The sequence below is a fragment of the Pomacea canaliculata genome, linkage group LG10 (assembly GCF_003073045.1).
Source record: "Pomacea canaliculata isolate SZHN2017 linkage group LG10, ASM307304v1, whole genome shotgun sequence".
Lineage (NCBI taxonomy): Eukaryota > Metazoa > Mollusca > Gastropoda > Architaenioglossa > Ampullariidae > Pomacea > Pomacea canaliculata.
Window position 1 is genome coordinate 14041605 of NC_037599.1, and position 25194 is coordinate 14066798.

At 41.8% G+C, this 25194-nt stretch overlaps 2 protein-coding genes and 1 long non-coding RNA gene across 3 annotated transcripts; 1 reads left to right on the plus strand and 2 right to left on the minus strand.

The window, feature by feature from the left end:
- Positions 1-5459: 5459 nt before the first annotated feature.
- Positions 5460-13407, minus strand: LOC112573910. Its single transcript, XM_025254611.1, has 13 exons — positions 13268-13407; positions 12899-12955; positions 12344-12454; positions 11948-12005; positions 11653-11837; positions 11168-11249; positions 10554-10749; positions 10119-10186; positions 9841-9908; positions 9452-9564; positions 8644-8750; positions 7913-8200; positions 5460-6900 (listed from the first exon to the last, which is right to left on the minus strand). The coding sequence occupies exons 3-13, from the start codon at positions 12407-12409 to the stop codon at positions 6806-6808; spliced, it is 1326 nt and encodes a 441-aa protein (XP_025110396.1). The 5' UTR covers positions 12410-12454; positions 12899-12955; positions 13268-13407; the 3' UTR covers positions 5460-6805.
- Positions 13408-13445: 38 nt separating this feature from the next.
- LOC112573912 lies at positions 13446-14720 on the plus strand. Its single transcript, XR_003101299.1, has 2 exons — positions 13446-13583; positions 14388-14720. It is a non-coding gene; the product is annotated as an uncharacterized LOC112573912 (long non-coding RNA).
- Positions 14718-22360, minus strand: LOC112573911. Its single transcript, XM_025254612.1, has 2 exons — positions 22133-22360; positions 14718-17612 (listed from the first exon to the last, which is right to left on the minus strand). The coding sequence occupies exon 2, from the start codon at positions 17352-17354 to the stop codon at positions 16203-16205; it is 1152 nt and encodes a 383-aa protein (XP_025110397.1). The 5' UTR covers positions 17355-17612; positions 22133-22360; the 3' UTR covers positions 14718-16202.
- Positions 22361-25194: the final 2834 nt, after the last annotated feature.

Consider the following 25194-nt stretch of genomic DNA (forward strand, 5'->3'; position numbering starts at 1 on the left):
CAGTTGCAACAAATTAGCTTCAGACATACCCAGCTTCTAATTAATAGGGTTTCTTGATCTCTAAAACCTAAGTTTTCTGATGTGAAATGTGTATCCAGCTTTCAGTAGGTAATGATCTCCCTTTGCTTAATGGCATGCAGTTCTGTTCTTTAGGTTTGTTTTGTTTTTTCAACAGCTGAGATTGATATTAGGAATTCTTTTTGTAAAAACTGATTTGTAAAGTATTATTATTATTGTATTAGTCCTTAACATTGTGACAGCAGTGATGACAGTTGAGTGAGGGGGCGCTACTCTGTGGCTTGACCCCGGCTCACAATCATTCTCTACGTTTTTTGACGTGTTTGAATTCTACGGGAATTTCGCTTACTCCAGCTTGTGCATGAATGGTTATAAGTGTTACTTCAATACGTCTGACTGTGAGGAGCACCGTATTGCTGCGTGTGAGTGTCCCTGTACGGGAGAAATTTCTTTTACCAATACCGCGTCCATTTTGTGACCGTTGGTTAGATCTATAGATAGTCAGAAAACGGACTGAAACGGACTACAGGTGCGGCCAATCGGGACTATCTGGCTGATAACACTCCCTTCAGTGACTGAGTATCGTCCCTACAGGTAGATCTATTACAATCCCAATACCTAGTTGAATCGGTGATAGATCTGCCATGATCGTGCTATGAGCAGTGTAGTGTAGTCTATGCGTGTGTGCCTGTACGGCAGACTTTCACACTTCGATGTGTTTAGAGTGGCGCTGTCTTCATGCTGATCTACAGTCGGGACTTTCTGCTATCGCTGAGGCAGAAGGCCACACAGGCCCCTGTTGTGAATTTCAGTGACATTCCGACACAGGGCGGGCAAAGAAAAAAGAAACTGAGAGGATCTAGAGGAGGAGTCAGACACAGACTGAAGAGGAGAGGTGCCGACATCCACTGCCAGCCATCACCCTGTCGAATGTGCGCTCTCTCCACAACAAACAGGATGAGCTCTCTGCGCTCATTAAATTCGATGGAGACTACCGACGCTGTGACCTCTTCTGTTTCACTGAAACATGGCTAACAGAGGAGGAGACATTCGGACTTGAAGGATACACAACGATTCGATTTGACAGGAATGCACAAGCGACAAAACAAGCATGTAGGGGGGAGGCTTGTGTATGCTTGCAAATGAGAAATGGGCCACGAACTACACAGTACGAGAACAGACTAGTACCCCCCATTATGAGATACTGACAGTGTCCTTCAGGCCGCATTATTTACCTCGTGAATTCGGCCAAATCACTGTGGTCCTCGTCTATGTGCCCGGCCCAGACTTCAACCTTGCAGCTGAGCACATTGCAGACACATATAATCGAGCGACAACAAGATCAGTTGATCAGCCTGTGTTTTTGCTCGGTGACTTCAACCGCTGTGATGTCTGTAAGCTGCTCCCCTGTCTCCATCAATACGTCACGTGTCCCACCCGCCTCGACAGAACGCTAGACAGGTGTTTCGGTAATGTGCCGGCCGCTTATGTTTCCAAGTGCCGGCCGCCGCTGGGCAGATCGGACCACAACATTGTTCATCTGCTACCCACATACAGACAGCTCCTTAAACGTGAAAAGCCGACAACACTATGTATTAGGACCTGGACAAATGAAGCAACTGAGATGCTCAGAGACTGCCTAGAGGTCACTGACTGGGATCTGTTCTTCACTACCTGTGAGACGACCTGGACTGTCTGGCAGACACAATCACTCTTTACATCACCTTCTGTGAAGAGTCTGTCATCCCTACCAAGCAGATCTGCAGCTATCCAAATAACAAACCATGGCTAGGTAAAGGACTGAAGCACTGTCTCAATGAAAAGAAGATAGCTTTTATGCAAGGAGACAAACAGAAAGTGAAAGAAAAAGGAGAAGGAGTTCAGGGCAAAGGCAAGAACGGCTAGGGTGGAATACAGAAAGAAGGTAGAAAAGCAATTAATTGAGGGCAACGCAAGAAGATGCTTGGAAGGGCCTGGACACCATGATGGGTAGAGAACGCAAGACACAAAGAGTAAAGTGTGATGACCCAGTGTCATTTGTTAATGAGCTCAACACTTTCTACGCGCGGTTTGATGTGAGAGACTTCAGCAATGAAGCAGAAAATATATGTTCTTCACTGTCGGCAGCCACTGTCACCATCTGTGAGGGAGATGTTGTCAGAATTTCTCTCTCATGTGAACCAACGTAAAGCCCCTGGACCTGACCACGTGAGAGGCAAAGTACTCAAAGAGTGTGCTAGTCAGCTGAGTGGTGTTTTTACCAGACTTTTTCAGCTCTCCCTTGACTCTCATAGTGTCCCCCGCGTGTGGAGAACATCCACAATAATACCAGTGCCAAAGAAGCCTCATGCTACAACTTGAAAGACTTTCGACCTGTGGCTCTCACGTCTGTTGTGGCCAAATGTTTGGAGAGAGTTGTGGAAGATTGTTAATCCCCACCATGGCTGATCGCCTGGATCCTTTGCAGTTGCCTACAAGCCACGCAGGGGGGTGTCTGATGCAACTCTCACGCTTTTAAATACTATCCTACAACACTTGGACACTTCTGGCACCTATGTTCGGGTCCTGTTCATGGACTTTCCAGCGCCTTCAACACGGTCCAGCCACACCTTCTTGTACAGCGCCTACTAGACCTGGATGTCAACACTGGCCTAGTTCTATGGATCAGATCATTCCTGAAGGACGACCACAGAGGGTGGGTTTCAGAGTTCCACCGACAGGTACTATAGGGTCCAGCAGCTCGTCTGACGGAGTTTATTTGTCAGTGGATGGAATGATTCTGTCAGATGAGCAGATCCTCAACACGGGTACCCCTCAGGGATGTGTGCTTTCCCCCATCCTGTTCTCTGTAATATACAAATGGGATTAGTATTAACAGTGCTATTCTCAAACTTGTTAAATATGCAGATGACATGGCCCTTGTGGGCTGCCTGAAAGACGAGCAGTCCCTGTCACAGTACCTGGCTGTTGTGGGGGAGCTGGAGGAGTGGTTTGACCGCAGCTTTCTGGATCTGAACGTTGACAAAACGGAGGAGATGGCCTTTGGAAGAGCCTACGAAGGAAGAGATGGCACAACCCCTCTCTCCCCACACTCCAAATCAAGGGACAGCAGGTGCAGAGGGCTGCTGTGTTTAGGTACCTTGGTACAGTGATCGACGGAAAGCTCTCATTTAGTGATCACGTGAACCAAGTGTACAAAAAGGCCCAGCAACGGCTGTACCTTCTGAGGAGACTTCGCAGCTTCGACGTCAGCTCTGGGGTGCTGGAGACTGTGTACAGGTCTCTTGTTGAGAGCATCCTCTCATTCAACATCGCTGCCTGGTATGGTCATCTACTAGTCAAAGACAAGGCAAGGCTGGCCAGAATCATCCACCAGGCAAATAAAATTATTGGTCAAGCACAGCTGCCACTTTCTGACTTGTACCTTCATGCAGTCAGAAGGATGGCACATAACATCATTTCGGACCTGAAACACCCTCTCCACACTAGCTTCCAGCTGTTGCCCTCAGGCAGGCGCCATAAGGTACCACGCATAAGGAAAGCTGCCTACCAGAGGTCCTTCGTGCCAGCAGCCATCACCATCCTAAATAAAGGCACAAGGACTCAGGAGGAATCAAACAGAGACTGAAGAAGAGTGAGTGCTGACATCTATTGTCAGCCATCACCTCGTGTGTCATTCTTGTCAATGACATTTTCTGGACGCAGCCGCGGTAAAGTTGAAGAAAAATGAACAATTAGCAAAATAAACAACTGATCAATGCGTACGTGTCATCTACGGTGTCACCGATCACCGCAACTAAAAAATATATCCATGGTATTCATATTGCCATGGCATAGCGTCGCACGAACTGTTTCATCCTACACTTTGTGCGAGTTTGTTGCCTGTCTCGCGGTAAGTCGCTGCGATCTGCGCGGTTCGGACACGATAGGGACTCATTTCTGGTACTGTCATCTGACACCAAGACACTGTTACTTCTGGCACCACAGGCATTGTCACAAGAGTTCTGTGGTGATGGTTTGGAAGAGTAGCATACCACCCTGGCGTTTCCTCTTCACTGTCGTCATCCTGAAGGTATGGCGCCTCCCGCAGTTGAATGTCTTTATCTTGGAGTATACCAATGATCGTCTAGGTACACAAGAAGGACTGAAATTAAACAGTTCGGCATGGTGGTCTGCATTAACCTCTGGAAAGTGGCTGGTGTGGACGTCAGACCCATTGGCATCCTGGAACGGGCGTGTTGCCAGCGGCCCTAGCCAGTCCTTTTGTTGACAATGTCTTCTCAAGATGAGCTTCATGCACGGCTGCCTGTACTGCCTGCGCCACATCTTCGGTAGAGTCCATTATCTGATCAAGGACGTTCTTCCCTAGTAGAAGCGACACGCGCCTCCTGCGCTCACTTGTGACCACATCGACCAGGTCCTTGACCACCAGGATAGGAACGTCCTCAGACGCTGGCGTAAACATGTCCACCACCGCACTCCTGAGTTTGTTTTAGCTGTAAGTCCTGTATGTGCCCTCGTGCCCACTCGTCAGTGACCGTCGTTACCTCACTGCCGGTGTCGAGCAACGCCATCACTCAACTGCCATAAATGACAACCTCCGCCGTCGGACACTTTCCAGTCAGGCCAGCTACACTTTATTTCCCTGTCATCCTGTTACGGATGACGGGGGCAGTCACTTTCCCTGACCGGTCGGGCTGCAGTCCTCCGAGATGGTGTCAATCGCCGCCACTTCGACGCTCTGCGCCGCCTTCTACCTCGCCTGCTTAAATTCTGGAGCTTCGCGGCGTATTCGTCGACCACCTCATCACGTTGCTGTGGCACTGATGTCGACATCCTTCCGTTCGCCGTACGCCTCCACTAGACACCCAAGATCTTTCTCGGCGTATCTCTTGCGTCATGCGGAAGCATCAACACGACGTCTGGCAGGTCCTCCAGCGAGCTCAAGATGTAACCACGAGCCGCATTCTGACACATCGGGTTTATGGCGAGAGCTCACTCGACCTCTGTTTCAATCTCGTCGGCACTCGTTGGTCCACCGGCAAACTACTGAAAGCGGACTAACTAGTATGCTCGTAGAGCCTCTGCCCACCCAACGGATAGCATCATGCTATGTACTAATCTTCTGTCGTGGGCTTCTGCCCGTGATGAACAAATGTTTCTTTTTGTTCAGCAGTGCTTTTAGGCCCTTGGTCACCCAAGGTTTGTTGTTAGGATAAACATACACTGCCTTGATGGACTGGTGCAATCAACACTATTTTACTCCTCACTTTTACTCCTAACTGTTTGTTAAATGTCTGTATGGGTATGTGAGCAAAGACAAATTTCTGTCCTCCTGGGCAGACAATAAAGTCTGTTTTGATTTGATTTGATTTTGATTTGAACGTTTTTAGTGGTGACAGCATAATGAAAAAATTCACACATTACAAGCACAAGAAATACAACTTTTTATACTGGGTGTATTTTGATATGTTTCTACTGTCTTGATTTTATTACATATATGATTAAGAATTGCATTAAATCACACTATATTTGCTTCTTATTAAGGATTAGTACAGATTATGGTTATAATTACCTCAGAAGACAGATTTGTAAGGCATTTCCAAGGAACTGCAAGTCAGTATGATAATGATCTACATTCCCAACATCACCATCCAAATGCTGGGCAAGAGCCAAAGGTGGTGACATAAGGAGGGTTTGTGATCCTTCCCTAGGGGTAACTTTCAGGAACATCCATTCTGCAGTAAGAGGAAGACTTGGCAAGAGGATGTAATTGTATCTACAGTATGAAAAGAACACTAACCCATGCCATCCCATTCAGAATAATAATTTAAAATAAAAATGTTGAACAGGTGATAACCATTTAAACCAGTTTTTAAAATACTGTAATAGATAATGCTGTACTCAAATACAAACATGTCATGGAGAAGGTAAAGAATAAAAAAATTATTTCCATCTTGGAACAAGGGCACTTTCCTGGACTTGACCATGATGGCTACTTAAGGTACTGTGGGGCCCACAAGATGAAATGATAATCTGTCATTGCAAGTTCCATAAGGAGAGCTAGATGGACAATTTTATTTCAGCATACAAGTATTCACCATGATCACTGAGCAGCTCAGCATGTAAATGCTTTTTATTTTTTAAAGTGTCTCAAGAAAATGTCAAAACTCAATAATCCTGCATAAATATAGCCTTCCTGGAGACAAATTTTTAGAGGTCTTTTGTATCTATCATTTTTTTTTATGGTAGCAAGTTACAAAAACATGATATAATTACACATAAATGTTCTTAGTCTCCAAAGATTTCTGTGAACATTTTCCTTTAATTCCTCAATATTTGAACAAATATTAAATCAAAATTTTTCTATTTCAAATATTGCCTTCAAGTCCAAAGAAAAAACCAAACCCTGAGACAATGACAAGTTGCCAACAGAACACATCTTTTGATAACCTCTTGTGTAGATATGTAATTGCCTATATATATATTTGAAACCATATGCTCATTTTCACCACAAAAAAAAAAAAAAAAATGAACACAAAACATAGCTGGACAAAAGACTGGACAAGTTGTTATAAATATTGCTAGTTACAACTTTCACAATAGATATGTCAATGGGTGTAAGTGCATTACCAAAAAAATTTGTATTATAGGATAAAACTGAAAACTGCTCATGAAAATTGTAATCTTAGGCTGCTTTATAAGCTTTAACATCTTCATATGCTGCAATGGTATTAAATGCATTTTTAGCAATTATGCAATTAACAGTCTCAACTGTGACTTGAATTTAAAGATGGTCAACTTTCGAGTCAATGCTGTCATCCACTTCTGAAGAGTTCAAGTCAACAGGACTGTCCATGTCAAGACTATCTGCATCTAATTCTGTGGACAAACACAAAGACTCAGTGGTCTTTTCGAAACAACTGAATACACTAAATAAACACTCCACACAAATGTGCATGCTCTCTGAGGCAACAAATACTATGTAAGCACGGCATGTTTATGACAGACCTGTTAACTCTTAGAAAGCCTTCGTGGGCCCGGCTCCTAGTGCCAGGGGTGGACACCCAACCTCTCTTTGGATGGGTGCCTCTTTCATCCTTACTGTACTTAATTCTGTCTCACAGGTCCTTTATTCATTATATTTCTTATCTTTCCACTGCTGATTTTTCCTATTCTATCCTCTGACTTCTGGTAATCCACTTTTTCAAAATTTCCCATAAATCTCTCTTTTATGATTTCTGTTTTCACAGCAGCCTTCTTTAGGCCCCCTGCGTTTGCCATGAAGGGTGAACTGTGTCATGGGAGAATGGGATCCTGGAGGCTGAGGTCACTGATGGGTTGTGGCCAAAAATGTGTCAGTATAACTGATAGGGGAGAACGTTGATGCCTATTGTCATGTGAAAGAAAGCACCCATTTGGTTGTCCAAATTGATGAGCTCTTGTACATGGGGGTAGTTAAGTCTGCTATTGTAGCTACTAATGTCCAACTGTAGTGTCACATCATAGCATATGTTTTCATGCTTTATAAACTGTTCCATGTTCTTCTTCATAGTGTTGATTGCTCGAAAGGGAGATTTTAGGACCAAAGACAAAAAGGAAAGAAAGAGAAAAAAATCCTGTAATTTTTGCGCCTTAGCCATAATTCTGAAGAATTCCACATAATGAATATAACTAGCTGATAAGAGTAAACAGGTGTGTTGTAAATTATCTTCTAGTGTATCTGGAATTTAAACCTACACCTGGGATAAATCCTCCATCTATCAAAAACTACTTGGTCTGGAACTGTTATCTGTCATGCACTTTATCTTCTGCAATTTTAAAAATCAACTCTGTAAAAGATGTAGGACAAAGATATCAGTTTTTTTCTTCTTTCTACAACTGAAGAACTTACCACTGGGAATTCCAGTAACTGGAGATGATACTCTGACAGAAGCAGGTGTCTGGAGTTTGGTTTGCTTTTTCCAACTTCTCTGACTTGTGTTCAAATGGGATTTAATGTCATAGGTTTTTTTAGGCATAAGGATGTCAGAATCATCACTCAAATCGTCATCAATGGAACTTGAATTGCCATCAAGATCAGCAGACAGATCTAAATCAGTGAGGTCACTGCAGTTATTATCGTCTAGATCCAGCACATGAGCTTTGGCTAAATGCTTGCGTGATGGAGAGAAGCCCAAATCTGAGGAAAATACATACATTTTGTAATGCCACAATACATTCAACTAATTACACAATAGTTTATATATGATGTTATATATAAAACATCCAATACATGACTTTGAAGTCACACCTAGCTCTAAACACATATCTAATAAAACTCCTTTTATTTCATTGTTGTTAAAAAAAGTAATTCTGCTACCTGTAGCATTTAATACAGAAAAATCTGCTTTTCAGAACTTTTCATAAAAAGTACAAATTTCTTGATCCTGTATCAAGCCCATCTAGTAAAAAAGATGATATATCCATCATAAACATCCACCAGATCAGTAGAAAATCAAAGAATGCTTACATGCTTCTCACAAATAGCTTCCTAAGTGCTCCATGCTGTACAAATACACAATAAAAACATCAACTAATAACATGGACAGTCTGCAGAAGATTTAGCGTGAGAAACTAGAAAACCTGTGGTGCCATTGCTAGGCATTGGTAGCTGCTTGCTGATTGAGTCCGCACTGGGGAGTCTTCCTTCTAGTTTGTCAAGTTTTTCATGCAGATTTGACACAGTTGACCTGCACATATGCAGAAAGAAAAAAAGTAAACACCAGATTTTAAAGAGATTCTCTTCATGACACGTGTTAAGGTAATACAAGATCTTCAAAGGAGGTTGCTCGCCCAGTTCACAAATGTGAGAAAACAAGCACCAACGCTAAAGTGCATTTTAAGTAAAGATGCGCCAAAGCAATAAGGTGTCATGATACTATAATTATCCTCTGTGTTAACTGTCTTCTTTTTTCACTCCAGTAATGGCAATAGCAGCAAACTTGTGACCAACTACTACAAATGTAGGCCAGTGACATGAACTCAGTGATCAGGTGTGGACTGGGTTGACTGGAGCGAGTTGTTCAGCTATTACTTTTTTTCATTGGTAGGAGTTCTATCAATAGCAAGCCAGTTGCTGGAATTTAAATGACAAGTAGGATGATTTTCTTATAAACAAAAGGAGAACTCCTCCAAAATTTGGTCGGATTAGGACAAACAGCATGGAGTTGCATAGCACCTTGCACCCTCCATCATTTCCCACAAATACATGACAGTTTTATTTATATCATAAGCATTAAATTTCCTCAAACTGACAGATATAAAACTGAACATGTATTGTACTTAGTTTACCTGGTATGCTGTAACTGTAAAGGCTAACCAAGGCTAACAAGCAGCAAAATAAAAGCCATTTATAATTTTACCTGTACCTGTCTTTATTTTCCCAGCTTACCTGAGATGTTCTATCTGTATTGCACTCACAGGATTAAATCCTGGGGAAAAATCTTGGTGTAGAGGTACTTTTGGAACTGATGAATTCTTCACACGAGATGACTCACGTAAGGTCTGCAACAAAAATCCCAAAATCACAAAATTCTCATTTCAAACATCAAACACTTCTTATCTGCTGGATAACAACTACATTTACACTGCCTTCTCTGAAAAGTATGTTTCAAAATCCTGAAAAACATTTTTCCTTGAAAACTTATGGTTTGTTGTATGATCTTATGTTAAGGCATTAGTAATTGTGGTTAAATATAAAATGAAAAATAAGTCTGCAATCAATATTACAAAAATTACTTCCAAATCACACAAAATTAAGAAAAACCTTCAAAGTCCTACCCATTCTTCAGGACCATGAATATCTCTGTGACTTAAATCATGTGCTGTGATGTCCACCTCTAATTTTCCTGCATGACAAAGATATACTCAAAACAAAATTTCATAAAGTGTAGATTTTGTCTTCAGTTTATAAAAAACAAGAAACATATTATCTTTTTCCTACCAGAAATATAAGCTCATTATCAAATTAAAAATAAACTAGTTTACTTGCAAGACCAAAAGCAATGAGCACACAACCAACCAGAGCTAATGTGCTTAGAGAAAGTTTATGTACCTACCTAAACGCCGATTGATTTGGTTCACTTCTTGTTGTACTCTGTCTAACTCTTCCTGTATGTTTTGCTTGCTGAAAAGAAACACCATACTCACCAGATCAGTCACAAAAGTCATCCTTTTCATTAAGTCATTCAATTAAATTTGTTTCAACAAAACGGAGCACATTTAGTCTGGATCATCCAGTTGACTGAAGACTCCCTCTGCATACATATGTATGCTGGACCACAGTGACTCTAATGTTTATTGAAGGAGGCTGTTGGTGAAGGGATAAAGGGAAACACGGTGAGTTTTGCTATGGTCTAGTTTATTTCTTAATCATTAGTATAAATATGACCTACTTGTATTTCTTTATTACAAATGTTTTGCTGCAGGATGAAAAACAGACTTTGCATGTAGATAAATGAAGACAACACTTCTAGCTCTGCTATAAGACTCACATGTCTCGAATGTCTTTAGCCATCCCTCTTTCCAACAAACTTGAGTAAGTTGTGGCAGATCTTCCTTCATGAAGCATATCCTTAAGACGTTTTATTTCTGCCATGACTTCCCGCCTCATAAGGTCCACCTGAGTCTCAACCTGTAAATCTGATGTCCGTGACACATTCAGATGTGACACGAGCCCCCCTACTTCATCTGAAACAAAAAAAGACAAAAATGTATTGCTAGAAAAGTATTATGATAATAATAAATGCAAAATTTGTAAAGTGCATACTCACACTCCTAAGAAGCATGCTCTTAGCACTTAAGAACAAGAGTGAAACATGGACAGCATACGAGGGAAAAGCAGGGAAAAGTATCTGTGATGAAAGTGAATAAATGCAGGAAAACATGATGAAAGTACAGACTAAAAAAAAAAGCCAAAGTATTCCTCCTTTCCTAGCAGCTTATGTTTTGTCAAGTCATTCAGTTAATCAGGTAAGTATATGCACACACACACTCTCACATGAACAATGCATACAAATATATATTATTATGGGACTTTCAAGGTAAAACATGTATAGAAATCCAACCAAATTTGTTATTATCATGCTGGGAGCTAGTAATCACTTACTTCGTAAATCTCGAATCTGTTGTTTGTATTCATCTCTTTCTTTATCCAGTGATTTTAGCAACCGTTCCATCTTATGTATTACCTGGAAAAGATAAATAGTTTATACGATGCTCAAGAAAAACAATAACAAAGTGCTTTCATACTAAGTGATGTAAGAGCAACTGTTCTGAAGTCACTGGGTTGACTAGACCAAGTAGTTTTCACACCACACCTTGTTTATAGCCCTCCACAATTCCTCTAATCTAGCTTGTGGCCCAATGTCCAATATGATGACATCACAACCTTGTTTATAGCTCTACAACCCACCCAGAAGTATCATAATCAGCATTTCAACATTGAAACAACATCAACGATAGTATTGTTACCTTATGTGCAACACAAACACTTTCATAAACATCACTCTCACACACACACACACAGATTCATATATATCAACCTAATATCTTGGTACCCAGTATAATTTTACTTCTCTGATTATTCTTCACCTGATTCTGAGCATCTACTTTTTCCAATAAAGATCTGACTTCCCAACTGCTTTGCGCAGACATTGATGTTGGCCATGATCCCAAATGGTGACTGCCTATGTTGCTATCATCCCTCCACTGAACTGGTGACCAGGAAGCCAGTGCTGGAGTGGAGGATGTAATGGTGGATGATAAAGGGTCTTTCACTGCACCACAAATATAAGTCCAGAATGAGCAATAACAATTAAAAGATAAGTACATAGTGATGAACAAGCTGGGAATATGACCAAAAGAACTGAACTACCTACAAACTCACATTTGTATACTTCTTGTGAACATGTCTCCTCAATGTTGCCATGCCCATAAAGTTTGCGCTACAGAACAATGCAGAAAAAAATCAAATTAAACACAGGTGCCTGAGAATTTTTCTAAATATCATCATTCTGTAATAAATAAAAAATGAATGTTTAATTTTATTGCCTGCATTAATTAAGTTAAATGTTTGCTGCTTGTTTTTGAATGAGGAAGTAATAATAAGAATGATCTTTCTTATAAATAAATGTTTTAGCAGGTCCATTCTTAAGTTAGAAATATACCACAAAGTTTTTATATTTCAATCCTAATCAGAACTTAGCAGTTATATTCATTCTATATTTGTACAAATATCTTAAGTATATTTGCAAAACAAAAACAAAACATTTACAAACTTTACCCGAGCCTTAGTGAGATTAGACTCTGTTTCTCTCACAATGTCATAAAACTTCCTTTTCCACTCCATTTTTTTCAAGCCAGAAAATCATCATTTGATACAAATAAACCACAACTGCAAAATAACAATCATCGATATTGACACTACACATTAAAATACAGACACACAGGCAGAGGCAAAAAAGAAGAAATAAACAGAGCTATTTTTATGAATATGTCAGACACAAACAATTAGAGAACAGATAAAGCAAGACACTATCAAAAGCAGCCATATATGTAAATGTGCCAAGAACACGAAAAGATTAATAAACTTAAACAATACTTGTAATATAAATGTGCAAATCTGATTATATGCACCTAAAATAACACTTGCATCTAACTGCTTGTATGTGCATGTGAGTGGATGTAATATATAATGATGTTAAATCCAATGATTATTATGGGAGTTAAAAGTCCAAAGTTGATCTTTAAGTAATACCATGACAAATACTTGAATTATTCAATATTTTTCTTAAATTAAAAAATCAATGTTATAATACGATAACTGGCTTTTACCCACCTTTCACTTCCAGCCAAGGACCTAACCCTTCACTGAATAGTGATTGAAGTTGATGTGCTGTGGAAGACAGTAGCCATAGTGTTTTGTTAAAAATATATTTTCATGTAGAGATTCGCGCAGCTTTATATAAATATTTTTATTTGTAATTTTATTGTTTATGTTTTCGTATTTACATGTTCCAAAATGCTTCGACTTTAAATTATGACACTGTCAGGCTGTCAGATTGACCGATGACAGTAAGTGCAGATTGTTTTCGTTCTGCTCACGAATATACGTCCGTGTTTTCGCTGTGATCACTGGTAAAAATAAATAACATTGATTTCAACAATTAAAATACATTATTGCTTGATTTTGAAAAAAAATAATTACCTCTTCTGAAGTAATAAAAGTCTAGAGCTGACAAACCAGTATCTTCTTTTTATTTTTCACTTCCATCTCGGCGCCTCTTAAACAAGTCGTCTCCCCTGTTGTCAATCGGTTTTATTTGTTTCTGTGAGAAGAGCTCCATAGTTGTCACTATCGACAACAGTTTCTTAATGGCAGTTGCATCTAGAGAACATAGTTTTGATGAAAAAGATTTTTTTTTTTATGAATCGAAAGATCAGGAGAATTGAATCGAAGAGATGGACAAGATCAGAGTTTGAACACGGACGGGGATACAGACTCGTGGTTTGAAGTAAACAAAGTAAACATGCTTAGGCGTGAGGCAACTTTGTTCTGAGGATCCTGGCAACTTGAGTTGAGCACGCACACAGAAAGAGAGAGATTTAGGCGCACACGTTTGCGTACATATCGGATAAACAGAGCTTGGAAACTTGAAATTAGCAACTTCTCTAATCGAAAACATTTAAATTAGAAATTATTCTAATTTAGAAAAAAAAATACGGTTCTAATACACATGGCAATGGTTTTGCATGTAATTAGTGACATTTTTTGAACACATAGAGATTACAGTTGTGACATCTAAACGCAATGACATAGACATTTTAAACGCAATGCCTGTGCAAAAATACTTATTATATGCATGTACGTGCATGGATATTTACAGATGTTGCAGTTTTGACGTTTTCCTCTTTTTTCCTTGCGGACGCAACAGTGTATATATTGCTTCCTTATAATACAAAATGTAGCCGTAAATTTAAATACAACCCATTAGCTAGGCGACGAGACTGCCTGGTATGCGCTTACATGAGTGAATTAATTCGTCTCTGTTCAGAAACCGAGCTTTCACGTACTATAATTGGGCTATGTGAAGCAATTAACTGTTCAGATTTCCTGAATACAGCCTGATCTAGTTCGTCCGCAACCGTTTGCTTTTGGGGCTACTACCCCACCGTTTGCGTGAGATACTTGATTAACTGACAATTGCGTCTCTCTTACTGTTTCCTCTTGCTTTGGCGTAATTAATAATTTACGTTCAGCACACACTTTCCTTTTGTGTATCTCTTTGACGTTATAAGCAGCAATATAGGTTACATTTTTTTTTCAGGAACCGATATTTCCTCGGCAGAATTGATGATGGCAAACTGCGAGATTTCGCATCTTTCGATGAAGTCATATCCTGCGTCAGAAATCGCTGGAGTGGTGTAAGTGCGATGAGCACAGATGTTCAGTGTCAAGAGAAAGTGTTCGTCTTCAATGAAGTGGCAAGAAAGAACCAAAACTGCTGGGGACTTGGGTTCGCATATAACTACAAGGCAGGCTGGCACAGATCTTTTCGCTGGCAACTCTGCATCAACTTCTTGCATCTATGGAAACATAAGACTAGTGAAACTACTAAACATGCAGCAAAACCAACAATAAATGCAACATGTTAAATCTGTTCAGAAAGGAAACGATGTTTATTTGTTTGTCTTCGTCTTTCTAAAAAAAATAACAATCGAAAACTTTTAGTTCGAGAGTTTGGCAGCTGATCGGCGCAGCACACCATGAACCACCAGCCAGACATCTTTGTGTGAAGACTAATATATAGTAAAGGAGGGAGTGTCGGGGGAATGCGGGACAGCGGGGCTTCACTTTCCACGCCTCGGTGGCCTCTCTTGCTAAATCTTTTTGATTTCATTTTGACAGGTGATTTACCTTCACATGGGTGGTTTACCTTCCGTAATCCAATGTCGACAGCCACCTTAGTGTGTCAATAGCGGCAATAGTGGCAGTGTGATTCTTTGATATCTAGGAACAACCCGCTTCCTCAATCATTTACCAATTACTTTATTTTCGACTTTGGAAACACTGAATGGGATGCAGCAAGATACTACATGTCCACTTTCATTGGTTGTGGTAAAGTTTATTTTTGTAGGTTTAAGCCTGCTCTTTTCGTTTTGTGTGCAATAAATGTTCACTTGCAATTCTGGACCATAACAGTGCGCCATAGCATAACCTGAGTGAGTTTATGAAGCTACATGGCTGAATCTCACATATCTCAAAGTATCGAGTACATTACTTGCTAATCCAGAGCTAGTCGTGTGTAGAATTGTTTTCCCCACAGAGGAAAGGCAGATTAATTCCAAGACTTTTTAACACTTTAGAATAATACTGTTAACTGATAAAGAATATTTTCATAATATGTTCCCGAGTTATACGAAGCCACCCCCACTTAGGTACACAGTGCGTGCATGACTGTATATAGTGGCTTAGATTTTAGTAAATACAGTGTACAGATATAAAAAAGATAAATTGTGTGTATGTGTGAGAGAGAGATGGTGTGTATGAAAGAAGAACATCATTATTATCATCATCATTACTATCATCATAGACGTCGTCATTATCTTCTTCATCATCATCATGCATGTTATGAATTTATTAATTGTCAAAGTGTCAATTAGACATAAATAATCAAGCGTTGTACCTAACAATCTTATGCATGTGGCAACTTCAGCTGTTGATTCAAATAACGCAAACTACTACAGGTATGTCGATCAGTCCCTAGTTGGGCTACCTGAGAATTTAAGTACAATGCAGTAAAAACTGTGTTCAGTAGAAGATGACAAGAAAGGGAACTTACAAGCAAGTTAACCCTAAGTGGAAATCGAAAATATGATTGTACCGGAATCGCTGCCCAACCAGTTTCCGTTTATGCTACATTGGATTTGACATTTATATTCATACCTATACACAAAAACCAGCACACTCACACACTTGTGCACACAAACTAACACACGAAATAAAGATACTTTCCTTGAAGTTATCGCTTCCTTTTTATCCCTCCTCCAACTGACAAAGCCAGTTTGTTCAGTTGTTTCAATTTGTTCATTAAGAATATTACACATTTGCCTACGTGGCAAAGTCAGAAATTTTTCAATTGTCACTTAAATCGCCAGGTCAGCCGCTTCCATAGCGTGTCTTTGCCTTGTTTCTGAGAACCTTCAGAATGGTCAGGTTTACTCATTTTTGGAACAGATGCTAACTCATCGCTGGTGAATGCCCCATTGACAAACTCTCCGTTGATGGAGCGTAAGAAGGTCTCGTAGGACGAACCCGTGTCTACAAACACCTCAGCCTCCACCTCCACGTCCGTCAGCGACCTCACACTTGTGCGAGGTTTCTCTGCCATTGATACTGTCCCAAACTTTGAATCAGCGTATGTAAAATTTCGGAGAGAACTGAGGGATCCAGAGGCCGCCCTGTCTTTCTTGCTCAGTCTTTTGGACGGGCTTGACGACCCACGTTTCTTGTAGTATGACCTTTTGGCCTCGGTCTGGGACTTGCGTTGCGCTTGGATGCTTACTTGCTTCGGACGCATCGTTACTGTCTCCGCTTCTTCTTCAAAGAGATAATGGGCAAAGTCCTCGCCGCCATATTCTTTAAAGACTTGTTTGCCTCGGCTAGGGCTGGCTTGTTCCGTCACATCGCCATCGTCAGTGAAGTCGATCGTCTTTTCCTCTTCGTCGTAATCAGGGGCGGGAATGAAAATGTCTTGCTGTTTGTTCTCGGTGGAGGTCGCTTTTTCGTTTTCTGTCGTCTTCATGAACAGCGGATTTCGAGTCTCAATGCCAGGCGTGCTCGAAGATGTCGGGACTTGTCTCCCGTCCTCCGAGGTCAGACTAAGGTTGTGCAGCCCACTTGCTACCTCTTTGAAGTCAGGAGTGTCATAAAGCACCATGGGAGTGTCTTTATCGCCGACGACGAAAGGTCTGCTAGTGTTAATACCATTGTTTGTTTGGAAGGTGCCGAAAGCACTCGTAGAACCATTCTCTTTGGTCGCTTCGTGCGGCAGAAGGGGTGCACGTCCTTTGTTGGAAGCTTTCTTGTCTTCGCTTTCTGTATAAGCCGGAACCTGTCCACTAGAGTCAAGGGTCAAGATTTTAGGTTTGTACTGACCGAGACCCCCAGCAGGTGGAGAAATGTGCTTCTTTTTCTTCAGGTCGTATTTAGTCTTAGTTTCTTTTTGTTCGTATTCAAAATTTCCTGCCTTCAAAAAACTGCTATTGCCACCAAACAGCTGACTGACCGCCATCTTGTGCTGCGACGCCTCCCCTCACGGGCAACAAATCTGTAGTCTGAGACACTCGAGGAACAAGTGGTGGTCTTGGGGGCGATTGGTCACGGTTGTTGGTCTCAAAGCTGGCTAGTCCTGGCTGACTGGAGCAAGCACGTCCTTTTGTTCAACGTGAGAAGCTCAGGAAGGGATGGCTGACCGCAGTGTACAGCGACTGCTGCACGAGCAACACCGTCCTCGTCACACTGGATGCGCTCCGCAGGCGGCATGCTGCTTCTGAAAGAACATACAGAAATCACGAATACTACAGCGGAGAATGTATATACAAAGACAGAATGTACAAGTACAGAGATCATAAGTAAAACGGAAGTGAATAAACATTTATTAAAAACTTACGTGAGTATTCGATGACAAGCATTGTGTTTATTTGTGAGGATTGAATTATAAAAGACAGGATTATGGTTTCGTACAAAAATTCGTATGTTATTACCGGACTCCCTTTGACTATTCTCTCGATTTTGGTATAGGAAGTTGTCGAGTAAATTTACTTTGAGGAAAGAGAACGTGTGAGTACCAACGCTTTGCCCAAACTCTTTCGTCCTTCGCCATTTGTTTCTCGAGACAGGCTCGTACCTTGTGATTTATTGTAGTTGGTCGGGCTGCTTAATAGACACGAATATTACGCTGCAGCATTTTGGTGATCATGTGTGAACAGATGAGCCATTTTTTTAACACTTTTGTTTGTTATTGGCGTGTATGAGGTGGATGATTAGTGGAAGCAGCTTTGGTGTCCAGGCAGATGCTTGCTTTGTGTAGGATGGGCGGATACATTGGCCTACAGCCGACACCCACCTCTCACTGATGTGTACAGGATAGCCGGGTACACTGGCGGACAGCTGTCTGCTCGTGTTGCGGTGATTCAGAGGACAGTCAGTGCCAGGTGGAGGGGGAAGATTGGTGTTTTACGCCGTGCAACTGAGCAACTGAGGCTATATTACGGCAAGGCAGTCAGCCCTGTAAACAGATGCCACGTGCAAAGAAAGAACAGCATGCCCGAGACGAGAAATGAACTCTGGGCAGCCAACCTTCACTGTATTGGTGACAGGCGCTAACCGTTGCGCCACCGGACCGCTTAGTGACAAGTAGGCAAAATAAGGGTCGTATAATTCACAGCTCAAAGACACTGGCGTTTACCTCTGACATGGCAGGTAAAAACTAAACACTGGCACTCACCTGTGACCTGGCACGCAAGAACAAAGACCTTATCAGATGAACTCTTTAGAGTAACCACCGGTAATCGGAAAGCTCAGGCTAGGAAAGAGCTGGCCACGCCCAAGACATAAGCCCTCGAAGCACGAGGTAGGCATGCCCTGCTACCTACTGTGAGTGCTTTTTCTGGCTAACACAGGATAAACAGCTTTGAGGTGGTGCACACGGACTAGCTGAGCAAGCGGAGGAATGGCGATATCAAACCCATTGAACCAGTTGCTTGACACACTCACAAACCATGGGCGCTACTTCCACACTCTCCACACCCACACACGATACACACCAACTGTTCCTTTCCTGTCTTTCTCGTAATTGCGGACTATAACAACACTCTTGACTGTTCAAGAGTAAAGTAAAGTAAAAGTAAAGTAAAACATAGTGACTTGATTACTAGACTATAACAGTATCTAAGTCACAAGATCGAAAGCGTTTAACCCAAATGATACAATGACGATGCGTACCACCTATAGCATCCAAAGAACAGGTGCGACAACGTACGTAGCTTACAATCTACACAGGCACACATACCCATGGCACACACACACACACGAAAAAGTGACAATGTTGTCTAGCACCTGCTGTCGGTGTGAACTGGTCTGTACTCTGAATGTCGTTCCCGTTGTGACAAATCCTGGTATAATTTATTCATAGTTGTGTGGAACTCAAAGCCTTGTGTACTCTGTGCCCGCATACAGTTTCCACTTTCTTGCTCATCTCTGTTCTGGTCATCTTTCTTGGCCATGTGGATAATATGGTCACGTGGTCTGGTGTGTGTGTGCGTGATATGGTCACGAGGTCTGGTGTGAGTGATAGATCCTGAAGCCTGGTGTGCTTATGTGTCTGAGTACTGTCATATAATCGGAAGAATCTTGTCTTCATGTCTGCATTCTAAATGTTTCATGTGCCGAATATGTTGACTTAACATATTTTGATATGGAAATGACTATAATCCGCTGTCTGCCTGTGATGTACATGTACAGTCGCTCTTTGACTTTCTCACAGACTTGTCTGTGTTGACACATTCCCACAGTCTGTGTTTACACAGGACAGAGCTGAGTGTCAACATTGCTGTGGCTAGTTGCCTTATGTGTAGCATGCTAAACCTGATGATATAGTGGGTATAGTATGCTGAGGCTGGTGACTGTAACGTATAACATGCTGTCATATGACACCAACAACATATATAGAGCACAGATTGTTACACTGGTTAAATTAAACTGACAATTACTTTCCATGACCTGAGATGTTGCTGTGGTGCAGAATATCTTGAGAAGTAAGCCGCACATTAACTAATTTAACTTATTCTTTAGCTCTGTCGATCCATGCGACAGAAGAACCAATGTCAACAGTTGCATATGTCCCCTCATTCACCTACAGATATCGATCTTCATGGCACGATCGATCTACAGTATGTGTCAACACGTACAATCAATCCCCAGGCAAGAACGGCCAGAAATTATTGTCAGCTTATCCTGGTCACGTGACCAGCATTCATGCTAGCTGATGGCACCTTTTCATTGTTATCACGCTCTCTCTCACACACACACAAACACACAGCGACTTGCATGGACTCACCCTGATTAACCAGACGACGAAAAGAACCTCCGATGTGTTGATCAGTCGCTAGCTTCCTAGTGATCGAGGGTTTGTGAGATTTATTGCGTGCAGTCACCCAGACAACATTAAGCACAAATCTTGGCCACACCCTGGCGATCGTCACTCGGGTGTCGGGTGAACGGCTATAAGCGGAGAGGCACAATTACTCCCTGCACAACAATCTTTCGCAATCTGTCTACTTCTTGCCATTAACTTCAGTTCCGTCTTTCAGTCATCGGTGATATTAAAGTGTTGCGTCTCACGCTTTGTTCCAGACTGGTGACGTGCTGCCTCGAGTGTCACCCGGTCCTGGCGTCTTCTGTAGACTGCTAGCGCCGAGGGGATACAACAATGGGTTTGACTGTGGGGCAAGAGACCAGTTCTGGGGCGTCGCCAGGTAGGTCAACCCTCCCAGTGGTGCCTACCCGCTCTTGCTTGCCCTGAATTTCATCCTTCCCTTCAATCTGTGCGACGAAGCAGACTAACCGCGCGCCTTCGCGCTTTCGCTTTGTGTGGAAATCACAGAAGAAATAAGAGGGCACAACTATTGAACTCGACCCACCCCTGTCCTGCCCTACCTGGTGTCGCAGTGTACTCGCTTAAATACATTTGGCGACGGCATTATCAACACAGCAGACGTCACCAGAAGCAGCATGCACCGCGTGTGCGTCACCAGCACAAGAAGAGACTGCCTGCTCGTCACTAGTATCGAATCACACGCCGTGTCACGTCACCAGATGGTGCATGAGGTCAACAGCAACAACAGCTGATTCATCATCACCAGCAGCACAGCAGACGCCGTATGGATAACATCTTCCACACAACAGACACTGTATGTTAGTATGTACGTCACCACCAACAAAGCAAAATAAACTACTGACTGCTTAGCACCTTATGACTACCTGTCACTCAGTAGCAGTAACAATAAGACCATATTTAAGTATAATAATACAAACAATTTAAAGTTGCATAGCTCTCTACCACAAGACTATAATGTGTTCGCTGACTCATTAACACATCAACGTTAAAAGTTTCATATCAAGTTAAAACATTTCACTAAACTTTCACAATAAAGAGGGCAAAATTTAAAACAGCAAAAGCTGCCAGTAATGTCCAATATCAACCCATAATGAATTTATGACCTGGAATGACACGCAATTACATCAAAGACTTTATATAATATATCCTCTTTAGTTACACCAGTGGTTCTTAACCGGGGTTCGATCGAACCCTAGGGGTTTGGTGAGTCGGTCTCAGGGGTTCGGCGGAGCCTCCGCCACGGAGGTCAAGACACACCCGCAATTCATGATGACACTAAAGAAGGGTTCGGTGAATGTGCATATGAAACTTATAGGTTCGGTACCTCAAACAAGGTTAAGAACCACTGAGTTACACATTATGACTTGCCTATAATTACTATAATGACAGGTCGACATTAAAGCTCTAAAAACAAACAAAATGTCCTCCTTCTTCAAAATTAATTGTAGAAGTCAAATGTTGGTCAGTAAAGATCACGAGAAGGATGGATAGCGGTATACAATGATGCAGAAAAATCAAATTAAATACTTATTGACAAGAGCCACAATCCTTGCAAACAACAACAACAACAACAACAATTATAATAATAATGCTGATTTGTAAAGCGCTTTTCCACATCATCAAAGGTCGCTCAAAGCGTTTTACCAAGAAGAAAATGACAAATTGAACTTTCTAGACAAAAATAACCACGTAGGTTTTGGGAAAGGACTCTTGTTCCAGTCAATGGACTGACTGACATTGAGAGTACGTGCGCGCACACTACACGTCTTCTCACGGGTTGACATAGACAGGAATAGTCACATGATCAACATAGTACGTCACAGGGAGAGAAATCGAGAGAGAGAAGAGAAACAAGATTTGTAGTCAATTCTGCTCAAAATACGATGTCTGACCTTTTCAGAATCTGAACTCTTCGTGGTTCACTCTCAGCTGTAGACGTCCCCGCTGTGTTGTAAGACTACCAACTACCACTTATACAGAGTCAGTGATGTGTGAGTGTACAGCCGTTGAACTGTGGTGCACAAGGGTAAAACTTTCTACCTGACGGATCGAGTTGGCCTAACCGGTTTTTTAAAGAACACAGCAACTGCGCTTATTTGTGTACATTATGCATAGCTATGGGTGCGCGTCACCACCCTGTCTGAAAAAAAACCGGGTGGATTACCGTAATATCTGCAAGAAAGCGGGCCACAATATTTATAATATTGCAGTGCAAGTAATGTTCGTTGGGCAAAAATTAAAGTTGTGAAAACTACGCAGTTGAGTGTCAGGCCTGTTGCTGACTTTGTTTAACATCGCCCTCATACATCAACAAAACATTAAGTTGTGCGCATTTGCAAAATATTCAAGTAGAAAACAGGTAAGTTGAACGGAAGCAACACAATATTCAGATAGGTATGGCGCGAAAACTAGATTGTAAGAACAAAGCTGAGATGGATATACCCCTAAGATAGGACATGAGTATTTGTTGTCTTATAGACATGGAAACATGACAGAAAAGATCAGATAGGTACACGGGTAGATATAAACAGAACGAGGAGGAGGACTCAAAATAAGTAGGAAATACTGGGTAGAGATGATAGAATCTCCTGGTCTGTCTGCTGTAGCCACGGTCTGTTGGCTTACTTACCCGAACTCGCCACGGAGTATCAGCCATTTCTTTGCAGCAGGAGTGAGCACGAATATTAGCGTGACCTGCAGGATACTAAACTTTTTTTTAATGGGGTGGCAGGTATGATACGTGTCACGCGGGCATGAGTCTGGGCAATATGTTCATAGTGCCACTTATGGGAAATAAGGCGTATGTGTGACGTGATGTGTACGATAAGAAGTGTGTCTGTGTGACATGATACACAACATACAGCGTGACATGCAGGAACCGAGGGGTATAGGGATGTATGTATAGCGTGACGTGGTGCGTGATGCGGTGAACACGGTATGTACAGTGTGACGTACAGGATACCATCTTTTCTTACGGAAGTTCTAGTATGCTCAGTATGATGGTCGATTAGAGATTTGTGTAATATGTATGAGAAAAGCAGCTGGTGAAAGCAAATGTCGTGACATGGATGACATGTTAGATCTTGTTAGTGCGCAGCATGTCACGAGGTGTCACGAGGACTAGAGAAGATTTCGTTTCTGTGGATGTTTGTGAGGAAGTTTTAAAAAGAAAACAGCTGACAGACTGCAGACAACATTGCAATCACCTACTGACGATTATGTTGTTAAATGCGGTGCTGCGGGGATTTTCCGTTAACTTTTTTAATAAGACCGCACGGACAGGTAATAACCCGTAATAGCCTCCTTGTTATACTGAACCACCTCTCCATCCACAGAATGTTGACTGCCATAGCCTCCCAGGCCCTGTCCTACTGCATTGAAAACCTCCAGTACTAGCTGTCCGCGCTCTTCTGACAGGCTGACATCATATATCCCTGCAGTCTGCCGGAGGGATTGAAGGAAAAAAGAAGAAATGCTACTGAGACAAATGCTTGCATCCGTTTGTGTGTGGTTCCCAAGAGAACTAAGGAGAGGACAAGTTGGAGAGTTTTTTTCGTTTGGGAAACACAGTGAGTTGTGAGCAGTGACTGCGCGAGAAAAGCTACGACAAAACATAGCCCCAGTGAAATGTTTTTACATCCGACTCACAGACATGTACACGATGAGTTAAATTTCCTTCGTGCTTCTCTCGGCTCTAATGAATAGATGTGTGAACTTTGCGTCTGTACACTCATTAAGTTAATAGCTGTCTTTCTAGTCAAAGAGGCAACAATCACAGCTTTTTTTTTTTTTGTGCTGCGTTTAACACCCACTGATTATTTGCCAGGTAACGCTGTGCGGTATATCCGGTATATCATTATAACCAGGTCGAGATCACGAGTTAGCGAGTCACTGCTCAGCCCGTTACAGGCTGTGACGTACACGTCTTCCTGTTAGTCCACATAACGGTTCCTCGGGGTAACAGAGAACAGTGACGTACGTGCGTCTCTCGTTAGTTCCTACAACAATTACTTCATGAATAGTGCGCAGTACAGCGCAGTGACGTATCACGACACCCAGGGTGGGCAGAAGAGGGTCTATGATTGCAGTAAAGTGTAAAATTAACGGAGGAGGTTTTGGTACACTAAGTATTATGTTTACGTGCCAAAGAAAGAAATATTCTAAGGGGCTCAACTCTCTAATAAAGCACGCCAACTTTTTGTACCACTGCGTCTTCATGCGGAGTTAGTCCGTACGTACGCCTTCCTCCCTCTCTCTTTCACTCAAGAAACAGCTCGCATGGAAGTCAAAATAATGAAACCAGACACAGTTCATCAGCATTTTGTTCATCAAATGAGGTACAAATAGGGTTTATAAGTACACCAGTCAGGTGCAAAGATGGGGGAAATTAAACAGGGAGGTAACAGAATCAGCAGCTCAAAGTTTATGATTGCTTCCCTTGATCTACTATGCAACAAAAAACTGAGGAACAAGAAGAGCAATTCCAAAAATAGTAGCTCTCTCCTTCCTCTCACTCTCGATAGCCCCCTCTGTCTCTTCCCTCCTTCCTTATCCAGTCTTTTTCTCTCTCTCTTCAATCCTCTCTCTCTCCGGGACCATCTCAGTCTAATTATTATGTTCTCAGTAGCCCGCCATCTGCTGAACTTTAATTTGCCTGCAGGTGGGTAAAACGCTGAATCAAGAAAAGAGCAGTCCATAATTTCATCAGTCTAAATACCTCAGCTGATTATCTTCGAATACTGTGCATGTTCTCATTTACTATACTCTGAAGTTTTCAGCATTTTATGTTCCCTCATCGCTATTTTTTTGTCCGTATTTTTATTTCACTTTTATCTCTACCACTAGATGTCCATGTTTTCTCTCGTTTTTCTGGGCATTTAAATTCAAATTATTGTAAAAAGTTGCAAACATAATGAAAACCTTTAATGTAAAGCACGAAGAGTGCTATTATACA